The sequence below is a fragment of the Myotis daubentonii genome, chromosome 19 (genome assembly GCF_963259705.1).
Source record: "Myotis daubentonii chromosome 19, mMyoDau2.1, whole genome shotgun sequence".
Classification (NCBI taxonomy): domain Eukaryota; kingdom Metazoa; phylum Chordata; class Mammalia; order Chiroptera; family Vespertilionidae; genus Myotis; species Myotis daubentonii.
This window is the reverse complement of record NC_081858.1, coordinates 4,743,360-4,759,624: the sequence shown is the minus strand read 5'-3', so window position 1 is coordinate 4,759,624 and position 16,265 is coordinate 4,743,360. Positions and strand designations below refer to the sequence as shown.

The window sequence follows — 16,265 nt, the reverse complement described above, 5'->3', positions numbered from 1 at the left end:
CGGGGCTTCCGGCGGAAGTGGGCTCTGCGGCTGCGAGCTCGGGAAGATGCTGCGCGCGGTGTGGTGGTGGCTGTGCCTCGGCCTGTGTGGCCTCCTCGTGGGGCGGGCGAAGGCCCCGAGCCCGGTGGAGCCGCTGGAGCCGCTGGAGCAGAGCCGGCCGTACGCGGTGCTGCGGGGGCAGAACCTGGGTGAGCGGCGGCGGGCGGACAGGCGGCGGGATCGGGCCTGCGCTTCCGCCTCTGGGGGCCCCGGGAGCCTGGCCCGCGCGGGGCGGACGGCGGGGATGTGTGAGGGCTGGGGGTGCAGGTGCGACCTCGCCAAAGGCCTGGGAAGAGGGCCTGAGCGTGACAGCCCGGCGCCAGGCCGGGCCACACCAGCTCTCGGCATGTGCTGCTTGCACGAAAGGCCTGCGAGTCCGGGGGCCTGGGTCTCCATCTGGGTCCCCCCCTCCCGGGCCGTGGGCCCAGGCTAGACAGCGAGGCGCGTCATAGTGTTCACCCCACTCCCTCCCCTTTCCTGATGACTATGGTCAGGCACAACGGGGATTGACATTCGTTGCCATTTCCTGTGTGCTGTGCTCAGCACTTCGTACACGTGATCTCATTTCAGCCTCACAGTAAATAAGGGGTGGTGTTCAGCCGTATTTTACAGATAAGGAAAATGAAACCCAGATATTTGCCCAAGGTTACACAGCTAGAAAGTGGTGACGGCCAGGATTGGAACCTCGGCTTTGTGTGAGAGCATCTCTTCCACAAATACATGCATGCAGGTGCCACGGCTGCGGAAGGGACCCTGGAGCTTAACGCCTGGCAAGCTTCAAAATCACTTCCTCTGGTTTGGCCACAGCCCTTCCTTAACACAGCAGCTCACTGGTGCATCTGGATATCTATGAAGTTGCCACATAGTATCATTTATGGGTTATCTTTACATGAACTCATTGTCATTTTAAAAAATATATATTTTAACAATTCAAGAGGGTCAAAACTAGAAAGGCCGTGGAGAACCCGACAGTCTCAGTCAGTCCCTTATTTAAACATTAAGGAAACCAAGGCACAGAGAGGGTGAGAGATGTCCCAAGGTCACACAGGAAGCTGGTGGCAAGGCAAGACTAGAATTAAGGTGTTGTGTCCCTGACCCCCCAAATTCTGGTTTCCAGCCCAGTGCCCTGATCCTCCCTCCAGGGGAGCCACCTCTGGGAAGGATTTGGAAGCCTCAGGCCCCATCTCTTCATTGTACCCATCCCCAGCATCTGAAAGCTTGAGGTCATGTGACTTATTTACTAGAAGCCTGGTGCATGAAGTCATGCAACAGTGTGGTCCCTTGGCCTGGCCTGTGGGATCGGCTGCAGCGGGCTCTCTGACATCCCCTGAGGGGTCCCGCTTGCGAGAGGGTGCAGGCCGGGCCAAGGGACCCCACCGGTGCACAGTCAGGCTGGGAGGGACTGGGGGAGGGCTCCAGGGTGTGTCCGACACATCTCGCTCAGTCCAGATGGACAAGACCCCAGCAGTAAGCTAACCTACTGGTTGGAGCGTCTGCCCCCTGGTGGTCAGTGCACATCATAGCAACTGGTCAACCGGTTGACTGCCCCAGGTGGTCAGTGCACGTCATAGCAAGAGGTTGAGTGGCCTTAGCATATCGTTAGCATATTACGCTTTGATTGGTTGAACGGACAACCAGATGCTTAGTATATTAGGCTTTTGTTCTATAGGATTTTAATATTTTTATTGATTTCAGAGAGGAAAGGTGAGGGATCTAGAAACATCAATGATGAGAGAGAACCATTGATCGGCTGCCTCCTGCACTCCCCCTACTGGGGATCAAGTCCGAAACCCGGGCATGTGCCCTTGAGCAGAATTGAACCTGGGACCAGGTTCAGTCCACGGGTCAAGGCTTTATCCACTGAGCCAAACCATTAGGGCTCATTGTCAAGTATTTCTCACTTACTGTTTGCCTAGCTAGCTAGCACTATGCTAAGTGGTTTCCACACATTATCCTGCTTTATCCTTTAGAACAGGGTTTCTCAACCTGGGTACTACTGACATGTCGGACTGGATCATTCATTGTTAGGATGGGAGGAGGTGAGACAGGCTGTCCTGCACACCGTGAGATGTTTAGCAGCATCCCCAGCCTTTACCCACTAGATGCCAGTAGCACACCCCTCTCCCAGTCTAGACAATCAGAATATCTCCAGACATACTTACCAACACAAACATACATTTGCTTGTTAAAAGTAACATCATTTTGAAAGCCTCCCACAATTCTGAGAGTCACACAATCGGGGGTGCATGTGACTTCTGACAGGTTGCTGGTTACATTAATTTAAAGCCAGGTCCTTGTATCTAGTCCTGGACCACAGATTAACTTGAGTTACCAATTACAGGTCCCATTTCTCACTTGAGCACATTGTAAGTTTTAGTTGTGAAATTTACTTTCAAAAACATAGGTTATGAAGTTAGTAAATTGCTTCTTTGATCAGAAGGCCCTTCTCAAAACTCACATAGAGACTGAAATACTCTATTCTTTATTGAATTTCTAGTTTTTATAAATGGCTTTAAAACCATAGTTGGGCTCCCTGCTTTTATTCAGTTTGTTATTCTTTGCCTACAACCCTTTCTTTAAACTGAGAATAAAATCCATGTTTCCTTCTATAAGGACTGGCTGCAGTCTTCCTCTCTAGCTTCATTTCCTGCCTTTCTCTCTTCACTGTTCCCACCCCTACCATGCTTGCCTCCTATTCATTCATTTGCTCTGGCCTCGGTGGCCCTCATTTGCTGACCTTGGGGCCTGCAGTGCTCTCCCTGCAAACCTTCATACGGCCAGCACCTTCATTCCATTCAAGTCTCAGCTCATGTGTCCCCCCTGAGATGCTTCCTCCCCCACCGTCACATTAGTTTCCTTCACTGCAGCTCGTCAGGCTCTGTGAAATGCTCTTATTTGTGTACAATCTCTCCCCTCAATACATGGAGACTTCCAGAGAGAGGGCAGTTCAAGGCTGTTTCCCCCACACCTGGCACCGTGCCTGGTACTGAGTGGCGTTGGGCCCATCATCGCCAATGAATGACGACTTACAGAGCCTGGAGCCGCCATTAGGAGGTAACCTGTATTCCTTTTGCAGTGTTGATGGGAACCATTTTCAGCATCCTGCTGGTGACCATGATCCTTATGGCATTTTGTGTCTACAAACCCATTCGGCGTCGATGACAGCCGAGCCAGCAAGCGCTCCCAGGAGTGTTTGGGAACAGAATAAGTTGTGTTGCACATGGGTCAGTGGAGACGTTGGAGTCCGAACTTTCATGCTTGGAAATGACGTTTGGTCTGGACAATTGGTAAATGCTGATTTAGAAAAAACATCTAGCAGTTTTTTTGTAACATTGTAATGCAAATAATTGGCCACTGAGTCTGCTTCTAGTATTTTTTTTTTGTATGTGGCTTACTTGTTAGTAAGACTTAAAGCTCAGTGTAAAGTTCTGTGTAAAAATGGAGTGCTCATGAGAAAGGAAACACAGTAACCTTGTGAGTGATATAAAACCACATTGGGAAGGACCAGTCATTAATGTCTGAAAAGATGAAGAAGACTTAACATGTAGACAGACATTCAGTACTTAAGCAGCACTGGTGACAGTAGGTTAAGAATCACAACGTTTGTAATTGCACTGAGTTGGCAGAGTACTCTGGTTGCAAAGCAGTGACCACTGTGGGGAGCTTGGGCCGTCATCCCTCATCCAGCATCGGCTCTGCACTCAGGTGCCCCACTGAAGTCAGGGTCACAGCAGGTAGGCCAGTGGTCATGTGTACGCTTGGGCTGGAAGGCTCTGGGGTTGGACTGAAAATGTTTCTAGTTGACCCATCTGAAAAAGAACTACTTGCTGCTCAAACGTGCGGATCTCCCTGGTACTGCACTTAAATCTCCAGCCCTTGGCCTGAAACTTGCGGCAGCTTTTCAGATTTGGAACCTAAGAGACTTCGCAGAAACTCTTTCTCTTGGCCCTGGGTGGGAAGGACTCACTGTACTAGGCAGAGTGGCGAGTGGGTATGTGTTTACACAAACTTAATTTCAGCTTTGGAAACGCTGCTGTTTGTTTGCACTGTTGGTGAACTGGATCTTCCCCCTATTGAAATGATACTTTTGTACTTACAGTGTGGTCATCAGTATTTATTTTATTTTAAAGGTGCTAAGTTGAATTGTGTTGTTAAATTGAAATGCGTGTCTTGTGCTCCAAACACAGCACGAATTTTTTTTTAAACCTGCACTTAATGTGAAATAACTGATGTGGGATCCTGTAACTCTGACTTACGGATTTTGTTTGTAACCTTAACATTGAGGCATTCAAATGTTAACTGTTCTGTGCTTTTCAGCAAATGTCTAAAATTAAAGTTAAATCTTACATCCTGTTTTACTCCTAATTATGTTCCAAGTCTTTAAAATGCAGGTGCGTATTTGACTCAGATCTCTTAAGGAAGCACTGTGAAGTGGAATTTTAAATTCATATGTGAAATAATACTATTTCCTCAGGGCAAGGCATTATTTCTGAAAACTGAGCCAGGATTAGTCTCTCAGGCTGGCCAGGGGTCTGGAGACGTGGATTCTTGTCCTAGCTGCAGTCACAAACTGCCTTAATTTCCTCAGAGCCTCCGTTTCGCACCTTTGAAATGGTGATATACACACTTTTCCTTAAATATTGTGAAGATTAAATGATTTGAAAACTTAACTCAAATGAAGGTGGGATTACTAGTTAGCCTGTCCCGTAGAAATCTGTGTTACTGGCTAGAAGGAGTTGTGGGTGGGATGCTGAGACTGGCATTGACAGGGTTAAGTCCCACCTCATCTGGAACACATTTTGATATGCTGCCAAGAAATTCATTGCCACTTTTAGGATTTTATTTTATTTTGTTAATCCTCATCTGAGAATATTTTTCCATTGATTTTTAGGGAGAGTAGAAGAGAAAGGGAAAGAGAGAGAAACATCGATGTGAGAGAAACTCATCAATTGGTTGCCTCCTGCACAAGCCCTGACCAGGGACCAGGCCAGGAGGAGCCTGCCACCAAGGTACATGCCCTTGACCTGGAATCAAACCGGGGACCCTTCGGTCCACAGGCCAACACTCTATCCGCTGAGCCAAACTGGCCAGGGCCACTTTTAAGATTTTAAAAGGAAACAGTAAGAACTTGCCAGCTTGCTGTTTGTTCAGGAATCATCAGGTAGTAGGACCATGTTCATTTTCTGAAAAAACTTTGCAGTAGTTCACATACAAATCCAAAACCCAGCCTACATCCTCATTCCATGTTACCGTCTGTTGTTCAGGATGAGACTTCAAGCTCAAGTGAGAAAGTCATTATTTGTAGATGAAGAGGCTTATTACAGAGAGACAAGTAAAGATAAAAACTTCAGTTCTAGGAGAGAGAATTATACTGAAAGCTTTTGAGAGTAGAGACTGACCAGCTAGAACCTTCGGGTAGAATTCTTTTCCTGGCCATTTTAGGGAGCACGGGAGACCCTAGACCTCATCAAGTGAACTGTACTCAGAATGCCTACCGAGTGCCCACATGAACACACATAATTGACACCAATCATAAAAATGAGCTACTTTAGCAAACACGAATCCTAGTTTCCTTTAAAGTTGGGATGAAGCCGTCTGCAAGTGCTGCTTGAGATTAGGGGCTCCGGAGTCTTAGGAGGACTTTTTCCAGCTGGATCTGTTCTCAATCACACATGGGCCTAGTTGGGTTTTGAACTCCATCACTTACTGTCATTTGAAGTTGTCATCGTTCAACTTGTCTTTGATGTCACCTGTGTTCAGCAGGAAACTTAGTCTTTAAATTAAATAATCCCCAGGTATTTATTCCCTTCCCCCCGGAACAGTTTTCTTCATAGTGCCCCACCGGGCTATGTACTTTCTTTCCCCAAAAGCAAAGCAGCACCTTCATTTCCCAAGGCCTCATTTCTGAAACCATTTTTTTTTACGAGTCATTGCCTTGTTTTAATACCAACACACTTGGTGTAGGGTAAGTCTTAAAGCCCCAATTATCAACTGAACTTCTAAGAACAGCCTCAGAAAGCACTTCCGCCTCAACCTGGCAGGTGTGGCTGCTGGAATGTCCTACCGTACACCGAAAGGTGGCGGGTTGGATTGTGGGTCAGGGCAAATACCCAGGTCTCAGGTTCGACCAGTTGGGGCGTGTATGGGAGGTGGCCGGTCGATGTTTCTTGCTCCCTCTCTAAAGCAATGAAAAGCATACCCTTGGGTGAGGATAAAAAAAGAATAAAAAAACCCTTCAGCTTCAAAGGAGAGCATCGTCAGTCACCTTAGAGCTGATGCTGGCTTGGTTTTCCTTACTCCACAAGAGCCAGTCCATCTCCAGGCTAGACCTACATGGAAATGCAGCTGCAGGGGCCTCAGCAGCCCTGACACTGGCTTGCTTTTAGTCTCCATTTGAGACGGAGCATTGGGTGTGTGGACTATGATTGGTCAGGAAGGCGGGGAGGAGCATGTCACCTTATAATACACAGCTGAGCACTGGGAGGCCATTCTGATGTTCCCATATCACACAAAACAAAGCGTGGGTTCATTCAGTGACTAGAAAAACAACCTGAGAAAGACTCAAAGGCTGTCTAGGATGCTGTACCAGCACCCTCCAAGACAGCGGTTCTCAACCTGTGGGTCGCGACCCCTTTGGCGGTTGAACAACCCTTTCACGGGGGTCGCCTAAGACCATCCTGCATATCAGATATTTACATGACGGTTCATAACAGTAGCAACATGACAGTTATGAAGTAGCAACGAGAATAATTTTATGGTTGGGTCACAACATGAACTGAATTTAAAGGGCCAGAAGGTTGAGAACCACTGCTCTATGGGAGCAGTCTATTTGCATTTTAAGAGAGTGAACACATAAATGAAAGACACTGCAGGCAGGGTGACAAAAAGCTCAGTCCCTTTTTAATTGACTTCCTGGGAGAAAGTCAGAGACACCGGGAAGCAGAACAATGGAATGCAAACATAAGAGATTACCTACGGTTCACCTTAGTGAGTAAACAATGTCGCCTAACTGCAGCCATTCCCAAGTCGTGTCCTCACTCAAGGTAAATATTCAGTAAACAAAATGCCAAGGTATGCATTTGAAACAAAGGTGATGCTGCATATACTGGCCTGGTGTGCAGAGAAGGAATTTTGGTCAGACCATGACAAGAAAGACAGATGGTTATATTGAATCAAAAGCACATTTCTTTGTGGCTAGGAACATTTTACTGGCAATGCTAACTGTATTACAGACTTTAACTGGAACGTAATTCATGTTTCTCTTCCCATCCCAAAAGAAGCCCAACACACAGGAAACTGATGTAAAACAGGAGGATATTATTTACCAGGTTATTTCAGTGCAGCCCCTGTGAGCATGAATACACAGCCGGCCAGAGTGAGGGTACCCTCAGCTGTATGTTCTGTGATGGTTATTTACAGAAGGGTTAGGCAAAATAGTTAACTACTAAAGGTATCCAAAAGAGGCCTGAGAAATCTGGTTAAAATGTATAACCTTGTATTGCTACTGATGGGAATAGTTTCTATATCTTTTAAAAATAATAAAAAGATTCTGTTAAAAAATATATTTATCGAGAAAGATGATTTGAACTCTAAAAAGCAATGTGGAATCATCACTTTCCTTCTGAATATAGAGCCATTGAGTTCCATTTGTAGCTCCCTTTTTAACCCACCCCTTCTCCTCTAGCGAGCTGAGGACGTGCAGTGGGTGGGTCTTCCTGGCCCTCCACTAGAGACGTGCACACACGCGTCGTTTGGTTCTATGCTGTCTGGTATTTTGGCCGGCCTGCCCACTGCAAGAACAAAGCTCAGTTCCAGCTGCTCCTTCAGGGCCAGGATTAGCTGCCTTGGTTTTAGCCTGGAGGATCCTACTCTCAAAGGAACTGCCTTTACAAGTTCAAATCAGATCCCTCAATGAATGAAGTGAGGTGGTTTGAAATTATTAGTAATTTTTAAGGCTAAGGCAACATCCATGGTCATTAGTTTATCTTAATTTGATGCAAATAGTTAACCCTAATCTAAAATAGATCCTGTACACATCTCCTCTTTAACTTTAGCTAGGGATGGAAAGAATGGAAGAAGGTGGAGATGGAGGAGGAACAGTGATGGTGGCCTAGAAACCCTGTATAAAGGTAAAAATAAAAGAGTAGATCGGCACAGATTATCCATTTCTTTGGTGAACTGTAAAGTATCATAAATTTTCATAAACCACACTCTACAAAGGCTGCTGCTCTCATATATAAAAGCACCCTGACTCTGCAATAACTTGTTTTGTTATCACTCCTTGGTAAAAACGAACCTACAGATCTGCGGGGATTGGGGTTTTTTGTCTAAAGCTGGTAGTAAAAATGTGACCTGCAAGCCAACACAGCTCATGGAAAGTGACGATGCTCCCCTCCCCTTAGTCTGGAGATGTGGTCTGCTGGTCCCCAGTCCCTTCACCGGGGAGTGTTGTGGATGGACCTGGGGTCCCTGGTTCTGCACCTCTGCGTAAAGACGGGGGCAGCTGCCGTCCGCTGTGCACATGCGAGGTGCAGTCAGTCCCTCAGCCCCAGGGCCCTGGTAACGTAGCACCCGCGTGCAGCCCAGAGCTCTGCCTGGTGCAGGTGTGGGCAGAAAGGTCTATTTCTCAGTGAGAGACAGCTGCAAGGCCTGCTGAAGCTCCGCCTCCTCCTCCCGCAGCCGGAGCTCCGCCTCCTCCAGCTCTTTGGCAGAGAGCTCCATGGCCAGCTGCAAATCGCTATCAAAACGGCTTGTCTCACTCGAGGCACCGGAGTACAGACCTGAGCCGGTGAGGAGGCTCTCTTGGATGGCCCTGGGTTGGAAAAAGGGGGGAGAAAAGAAACAGGGATTATCATCATCATGGCAATGGTAGCAACTACATTCTTAACTGCTTACCAAGTGCACACTGTGCGTGCATAATGCCATTCGATCCCCCATGACTCTGGGGACAGACTGTATACAGGTGAGAAGTCTGAGGTTCAGAGAGGTTAAGATCACCCAACTAAGTGATGGGGCTAGGAATTAAACTTGGATCTATTTGAAGCAAAGCCCAAGTTCTTCAACAGGCTTTCACATGCCCAAAGTTTAGGGAAATGCTTTGTAAAATCAATCTTTCTGGTTTCCTCCATTTAAAAATAAAGGAAGAAAATCTAATAATCTCTGTAGCTCTTCCCCAAAATGCCATCTTTAAAATTATATAAAGAAAAAAAAATTATATAAAGGTCCACAGGGGGCAGTTAGACCCTGTGTGATCACACATTCTTGGCAGATCAGGCAAATCAGGAAAGACTTCCTCGGGGCCTATCTGCCAGTGGCACTGGCCTGGGAACTAGGCAGCCGTGCTCTCCCCCGTTCCTAGAAACCAGCCACCAAGAGATGAGAGCCGTTTGAATGAGGAGCTGCCACATTAAGCAACAGGAGAATTAACACCTGATCAGGTCTCTCCCACCAGGCATAGTGCTGTGTGTGCAAAGTGCTTGTGCCAACTTTAATCGTCAGGAATTGTGTCAGTTACCTCTCATACTGGACATCGTAGACATGTGTCTGGCTGATCCCTCCATTCGAAGCTGGTCCTGAAAGGTCCTAAGAAAAACAAACATGATGACATGAATATCTCTTAGAAGGAATAGGTGTCATACTGATAAGGAAATAAAGCAGCAAGAACAAAACTAAAAATATTTGCATGCCCACTATTGAGAGTACTGTGTGAAAAACTAATAGGGACTTAAGTTATCTCTAAAATGACACCTAAGTGCCAGGTAGTATATGGCACGCTACCCTGCTGAACAGCCTTTCATACTTGACAAAAAAATCAGCCTATTAAAAAGCAGCTAACCTTGGGCAAGGTTCAAATGAACAAAGCAGGTAATTCTTTTAGAGCAGAGTTAGAATACATAATTCAATACAGTCATGCGCCACATAACAAGGTTTTAGTCAGTAATGGACCATGTATATGATGGTGGTATGCCATATAGCTTAGGAGTGTAGGAGCCTATACCAGTGGTCGGCAAACTGCGCCTCCGAGCCACATGCGGCTCTTTGGCCCCTTGAGTGTGGCTCTTCCTAAGCCTTAGGAGTACCCTAATTAAGTTAATAACAATGTACCTACCTATATAGTTTAAGTTTAAAAAATTGGGCTCTCAAAAGAAATTTCAATGGTTGTACTGCTGATATTGGGCTCTGCTGACCGAGTTTGCCGACCACTGGCCTAGACCATCTAGGTTTATGTAAGTGCGCTTTATGATGTTCGCACGAGGCAATCATCTAACGTTGCATTTCTCAGTGCATCCCCATTGTCCATCGTGAAGCAGCGACTAACTGAATCTGTCGTCTGTGACTTTGGCCACTCCTTTTTGTAAAACTATGGACAAGTAGTTTGTAGGCTCTGGAGGAAAAATAAGCTCACTTATATAGGGAAAGAAAAGAGGTAATGGGCTGACAGCAATGTCCAGGGCTGGACCTTCTCCCAGGAGGGCTCTCATAGGGAATATGCCTGCTCTGAGGTCTGGCCCTTGGCTCAGCAGCCTCAGAAAACTGAAAGGCTCTAAGAATGGGTCCACGAAGGGGAAGAGTGGGGCTCACACTACTCAAGCTCTCAGACTCAGGAATAAAAGCAGGATGTCAGAAATCTGAGCCCTGGGAAGCCAGAGGAGGGCGGAGAACCACATTCCCTGGACTGCCCCAGGATGGTGAGATCTGGAGGAAGAATCACATAAGAAAACAAAAGGCGCCGAAACCGGTTTGGCTCAGTGGATAGAGCGTCGGCCTGCGGACTGAAAGGTCCCAGGCTCGATTCCGGTCAAGGGCATGTACCTGGGTTGCGGGCACATCCCCAGTAGGAGATGTGCAGGAGGCAGCTGATCGATGTTTCTCTCTCATCGATGTTTCTAACTCTCTATCTCTCTCCCTTCTTCTCTGTAAAAAATCAATAAAATATATTAAAAAAAAAAAAAAAGAAAACAAAAGGCAACTGTTCTTCATGCTGGTCTGTCCTGTCCTTAGCTCTACTAGTACTTTTAGTTAGAGGCTCAAAGAGTTTGGGGTTATACCCATTAAAACAATAAAATATCCGAGTAAAAAAAATATTAACAAAGCATCAACCAACACTTTCATCGTACCCTTACTAAGCAACCAAACACAATGATTGGTCTTCCTGGGGAGGAAGTTGAAATTAAAATCCACATACCTTCTTATGACACTGCCGACACAGATAATATTCTAGGGAAAATGTGGTGTAGGCTATTATGAATTTACTGTTTCAATACTAAAAAATTACATAGTAACCCCAAGAGATATATAACCATTAGCTATATGGGTGAACATGAGGAAAAGGGAAGTCTGTCAGGAGACAGCTGTGAATGGCGCCGATAGGATTATGCAGATTATATGAGATATATATATCTCGTAATAACGTTTTGGAAAAGACCAGGTGTATAAAAAACAGAACAATTTCTGCAAATACCATAAATATGCCAAAGTTGTTATTTGAAGAGGTCAAATGGGAGGGTAAAACCTCCCACGCCCCGTCCTTTATTCTGATACACGCACCTGACTCCGGCTCGATTCCAGTAAGCTCTGCTGGATGGCAAACTGCATGATCTCGTAGTCTTCGTCCTGCAGGTGCATGTTTTTGCCATTGTCCTGAACATGGTAAGATTCAGGAACTTCAAACACAGACTGATCAACCTCGAAGTTCGTGACCGGGGAAGCTGGAACACAAGGAGTTGCAGACGGTACCTGAGTCAGTGTGTAAATTTCCACTTCAATTCTGTATACACGTTTTTAAAATTAAAAAATGGTAAGATTACACTAAAAGTTTGCTAGTATGTGAGATTTAAAAAATATATATATTTTTTATTAATTTCAGAGAGGAAGGGAGAGGGAGAGAGAGATAGAAACATCAATGATGACAGAATCATTGATCAGCTACCTCTTGCACACCCCCTACTGGGGATCAAGTCCACAGCCCAGGCATGTGCCCCTGACCAGAATCAAACCCAGGACCCTTCAGTCCTCAGGCCATTTATTTTTTAGTAATAAAATTAATGCAGAGTCATAAAAAATATAGAAGACTATAAAATGAAAAGTGAAGATCTCTCTCCCTGTACCCTTTCTTATGTCCAAATTCCAGAAGTATCCAGTATTTTACTCATGCGTCTTTTGGGGAATGCGAGTGTATACACATGGTCACACCAATGTGCAATGTGTCTTTTTTCTTTTATTATGAAGCACAGTGAACATATACAATTATATATACACACACATATATATCTGTAAACATAAAATAAAAATAATATAAAACAAACACCTGTGTATCTTTCAACTAGCCTAAGACACAGAACACTATTTTAACATAATTTTTAAAAACTGAAAAATAATCAGTTATATTTCTATATACTAGCATTGAGTAACTGGAAAATAAAAATTAAGAAAATAAATCCATTTACAATAGCATCCAAAATATGAATTGACTTGATGGCAAAGGAGGCCGAGGAAATTTGGGGAGATGATAGAAATGCTCTCATAACTGTGGAGGTGGTTACATTTGTCAAAATGCATTGACCTATCACACCTAAAAATGAGAGCATTTTATTGTATCTACATTACATCTGAATAAAGTCATTTTTAAAGAATATGCTGTTTTTAATACACATTCTCAATTTTTTTCACTGAATTTAAACTAAATCCAAAATTTTCCTGATTCAGTACAGAGAACTACTTCATAAGATACTCCAAACAGAATAATTAGTATAATGACTAAATGTATGAATTTTCTTTTTAAAAAATCACAAAACCCCATTTTCTTTTACCTGAATCTGCCTGGGTCCCTTCCACATTTTGAGTTTCTTCAGCAGTGCTACAGCCATTAACATTTCCAAATGTGATCCGTGCATTTAATACATGAAACAAGGGAATTTCTAACAAAATAAAAGCTTTTATAAATAACTTTACTGAGAATAATAATAACCATCATTTAATAGTTAGCTATGAGTGCTTACTATGCTGGTACCTTGCCAAGTACTCTTTATGAGTATGATTCATTTAATCCTCATAACAACCCTTCCCAATATATAGATGTGAAAACTGAGGTTAAGCAACTTTTTCCTAGATCACAGTAAGCAAATGATCGAGTCAGTATCATGAATGTACAACTATCCAAAATATAAATTCCTCCCAAGTAACATGTATTGTATATGGTATTATGCATACTACTTCAGGCCCGAAGCCTATTTATGTGTCAAAGGATCTTGGTATCAATTGTCGTCCTCAATTAACTATCTAATTTGAAGTTTCACTTAAAGGTCTGATATTGAAACAATGAATGTGTCACATTTTTATGCCTTTTCACGTCAATAAATTGAACTGGTGATTGGGGAATCTCCTAACTTTGATACGCAAAATGACCAAGCATCATGACACTTCTTCAAGCCAAATTAAACTAGAGGCTGTGACCTATGTCTCCTGTATGCTACTTTTGATGCAAGTGCCCCAATTCCCTAAAGCACATCCTGTCACCTGCAAGCAGGGCACAACCTGCAAGTGCTCCCGTGGTTCAGTTAACGGTACCTATTTTGACAGGAAATCCAGGTGGGAATTCCAATTTGATGAAATCTCTCAGTCTTGCGAAATGAGCGCTTGTTCTGGCCATGAGGTCAATGATGGGAATGACCTGCTCCACAAGGGAGAGAGGAAAGTCCTCACACATCCACAGCATGGCTTTGAACCTGCAGGGTTTGACAGAAAAAGACTGAGGACATGACCATCAGACAGGGAAACTGAATTCTATGCAGTGGGCTGGACAACAGCAGCGTCCTCACCCTACAGTCTTCCCAGTTACCTTACATTTCAATTCTGAACTAGGATGGGACTATTCCCAACCCGGCAATCAGAGCTTTAACTGATAGCAAGCATTAAGAAACTGCTAGCTGGTGGAAACCATTTCACTTAATCAATGGATGCTGTTGGCAGTAAAATAAATATCCAATCTATACTCTACTTGGGAAAGGCTAATAAGATGGGCTTTTGCCCTAGCCAGTTTGGCTTAGTGGATAGAGCATTGGCCTGTGGACTGAAGGGTCCTGGGTTCGATTCCAGCCAAGGGCACATGCCTGGGTTGCAAGCTTGATCCCCAGTAGAGGGGCGTGCAGCCAATCAATGATTCTCTCATCACTGATGTTTCTATCTCTCTCTTTCCCTTTCCCTTCCTCTCTGAAATCAATAAAAATATATTAATAAAATAAAAGATGGGCCTTTGTAATTTAAAATTATTTTTAAAGGAAGGGGACAGAGAAATGACTGAACATGATACCATAAAACAGCACAGTTCTGAAACAAATAATCCATAAGTTGAAAAATGGCCATTGAGCCTGGCCAGCATGGCTCAGTAATTGAGCACTGACCTATGAGACCTATGAACCAGGAGCCGCTGTTCCATTCCTGGTCAGGGCACATGCCCCGGTTGTGGGCTGGATCCCCAGTGTGGCGCCTGCAGGAGGCAGCCAATCAATGATTGTCTCTCATCATTGATGTTTCTATCTTTCCCTCTCCATTCCTCTCTGAAATCAATTAAAAAAGAAAGAAAATGGCCATTAAATCTCTCTTACTTTTGTGTTCTGATCGTCATCTCTTTCGGCCTTCCGATGTCCCTGTCTCTCAGATCAAACTCTTCACTGAAGTACTCGTCAGGTGTGATGGCTGTCGGGTTGTTTGCAGTGGCACATTCTGTGGTGAGGTCCTGCCGAGCCAGAACTCAGGGGAGTCAGAAATGCCAAGTGATGCTCACAAGTGGAGGCCTATGGCACTCAGTCTCTGAGGCGGACATGTTAATCAGCTACAGATCAGGAAGTTCTAGTCATTAACTTTTTAAAAATTAAGTTACTGCACAGAACAAGTAAATCTATAAAGGTGTTACCAAGCTACATGGCAAGTCAAATGCATTTCTCCATTTCAAAATATTTCTCCACTCTCCTTTGCATTTTTATCTCCTGATTTATAAAGCAAGAGAGAGAAATATAGGAAAGCACATGAGATCTGGAAGACTTGGGGTTTAAGTTCCAGCTCTGTCATTCTCTAGCTTGTGATACTGGAAAGGTAGTTTCATATTTCTGACCCTCAGTGACATCCACTGTAGCAATTTCATACAGTTATTGTAAGGATCAAATGAGGAAATGATTGTTAAGGTGCTTTGTTAAAATGTAAATTCCTGAATCCTTTTTAATTTACATTTTTACAGAGAGATCTTAGTTTATAACACATAAGAAAGAAAGCACCTGATTTCTATAATCACTACCCACCCCTAAAATCTTTATTTTTAAAGACTCGCTCATCTAATTCTCTCCCAACAGAGTGTCTCAAATTCCAGGTTGGGAGTACCCTATAGCCTTTTCACATGGAGTGGCCTATTTCAGATTCAGTACATGCCACCCCCACCGCAGCGAAGTCGTCATCTTTAAACTGCGCCGAGAGCTCGTTGCTTCAACTTACCCCTTGAGCACCGAACTGGTGTTCCACAGTTCCCAACAAGGATTCCAGTGGGTTCCTGTCCGCTATACAAGGGCGAAAAGTTTAATGTTTAATATTATACTCTACTTGTGACCATAGAAAAAGATTCTCACCATATTTTAAGGTTTCTGATCCAAGCTACCTGCATCAGGGTATCATTTATGGACAGACTCATAAAATCATCCATAAGAACCATCAGCTAATTTATCTTTATTGTAGAGTCTCTCTAGATCAGTGGTTCTCAACCTGTGGGTCGCGACCCCTTTGGAGGTCGAACGACCCTTTCACAGGGGTCACCTAAGACCATCGGAAAACACATATATAATTACATATTGTTTTTGTGATTCATCACTATGCTTTAATTATGTTCAATTTGTAACAATGAAATTGGGGGTCACCACAACATGAGGAACTGTATTAAAGGGTCGCGGCATTAGGAAGGTTGAGAGCCACTGCTCTAGATGAACAACAGTTACAAGAATTAAAGCAGAATAGTAGAAAGAGGGTGCATTTGTGAGTGAGCCTGATCTGGATTCCAATCTCCTCCTGAATGGTCACTGCCCATGTGTCCGTGTCCGTGTACTGGGTCTCGGTTTCCTCCTTTGTCAAACTGCAGTAATGGTACTGTGGTAATATAGTTAACAATAGCGGTGGTGGTGGTTAACAACTACTGTGTGCTAGCCACATACTGCAGGCGCGGCTCTAAATATTTATTTGTAGTAACT

At 44.3% G+C, this 16,265-nt stretch overlaps 2 protein-coding genes across 3 annotated transcripts in view; one reads left to right on the top strand and one right to left on the bottom strand.

Moving 5' to 3' along the window:
* C19H12orf76 (chromosome 19 C12orf76 homolog) lies at positions 1-4,385 on the top strand. The gene is made up of 2 exons (XM_059676211.1): positions 1-188; positions 3,116-4,385. The coding sequence occupies exons 1-2, from the start codon at positions 47-49 to the stop codon at positions 3,199-3,201; spliced, it is 228 nt and encodes a 75-aa protein (XP_059532194.1). The 5' UTR covers positions 1-46; the 3' UTR covers positions 3,202-4,385.
* Positions 4,386-6,917: 2,532 nt separating this feature from the next.
* The window catches only part of ANKRD13A (ankyrin repeat domain 13A), a 30,172-nt gene continuing 20,824 nt past the window's right edge, over positions 6,918-16,265 (bottom strand). The window contains exons 9-15 of one of the 2 annotated variants that reach the window (XM_059676205.1): positions 15,523-15,584; positions 14,643-14,773; positions 13,606-13,763; positions 12,849-12,956; positions 11,587-11,747; positions 9,554-9,621; positions 6,918-8,851 (exon numbers count right to left, since the gene is read on the bottom strand). In XM_059676205.1, coding sequence (XP_059532188.1) covers positions 8,659-8,851; positions 9,554-9,621; positions 11,587-11,747; positions 12,849-12,956; positions 13,606-13,763; positions 14,643-14,773; positions 15,523-15,584 — 881 coding nt within the window. In that variant the 3' untranslated portion in view covers positions 6,918-8,658. The remainder of the gene's footprint in view (positions 8,852-9,553; positions 9,622-11,586; positions 11,748-12,848; positions 12,957-13,605; positions 13,764-14,642; positions 14,774-15,522; positions 15,585-16,265) is intronic. The other variant, XM_059676204.1, reaches the window with a different exon arrangement.

Coding starts and splice junctions, on each gene's coding strand:
- C19H12orf76 (XM_059676211.1), top strand. CDS start 47: ATGCTGCGCGCGGTGTGGTGGTGGCTGTGCCTCGGCCTGTGTGGCCTC. Junction 189..3,115: donor GCTGCGGGGGCAGAACCTGG/GTGAGCGGCGGC, acceptor TTCCTTTTGCAG/TGTTGATGGGAACCATTTTC.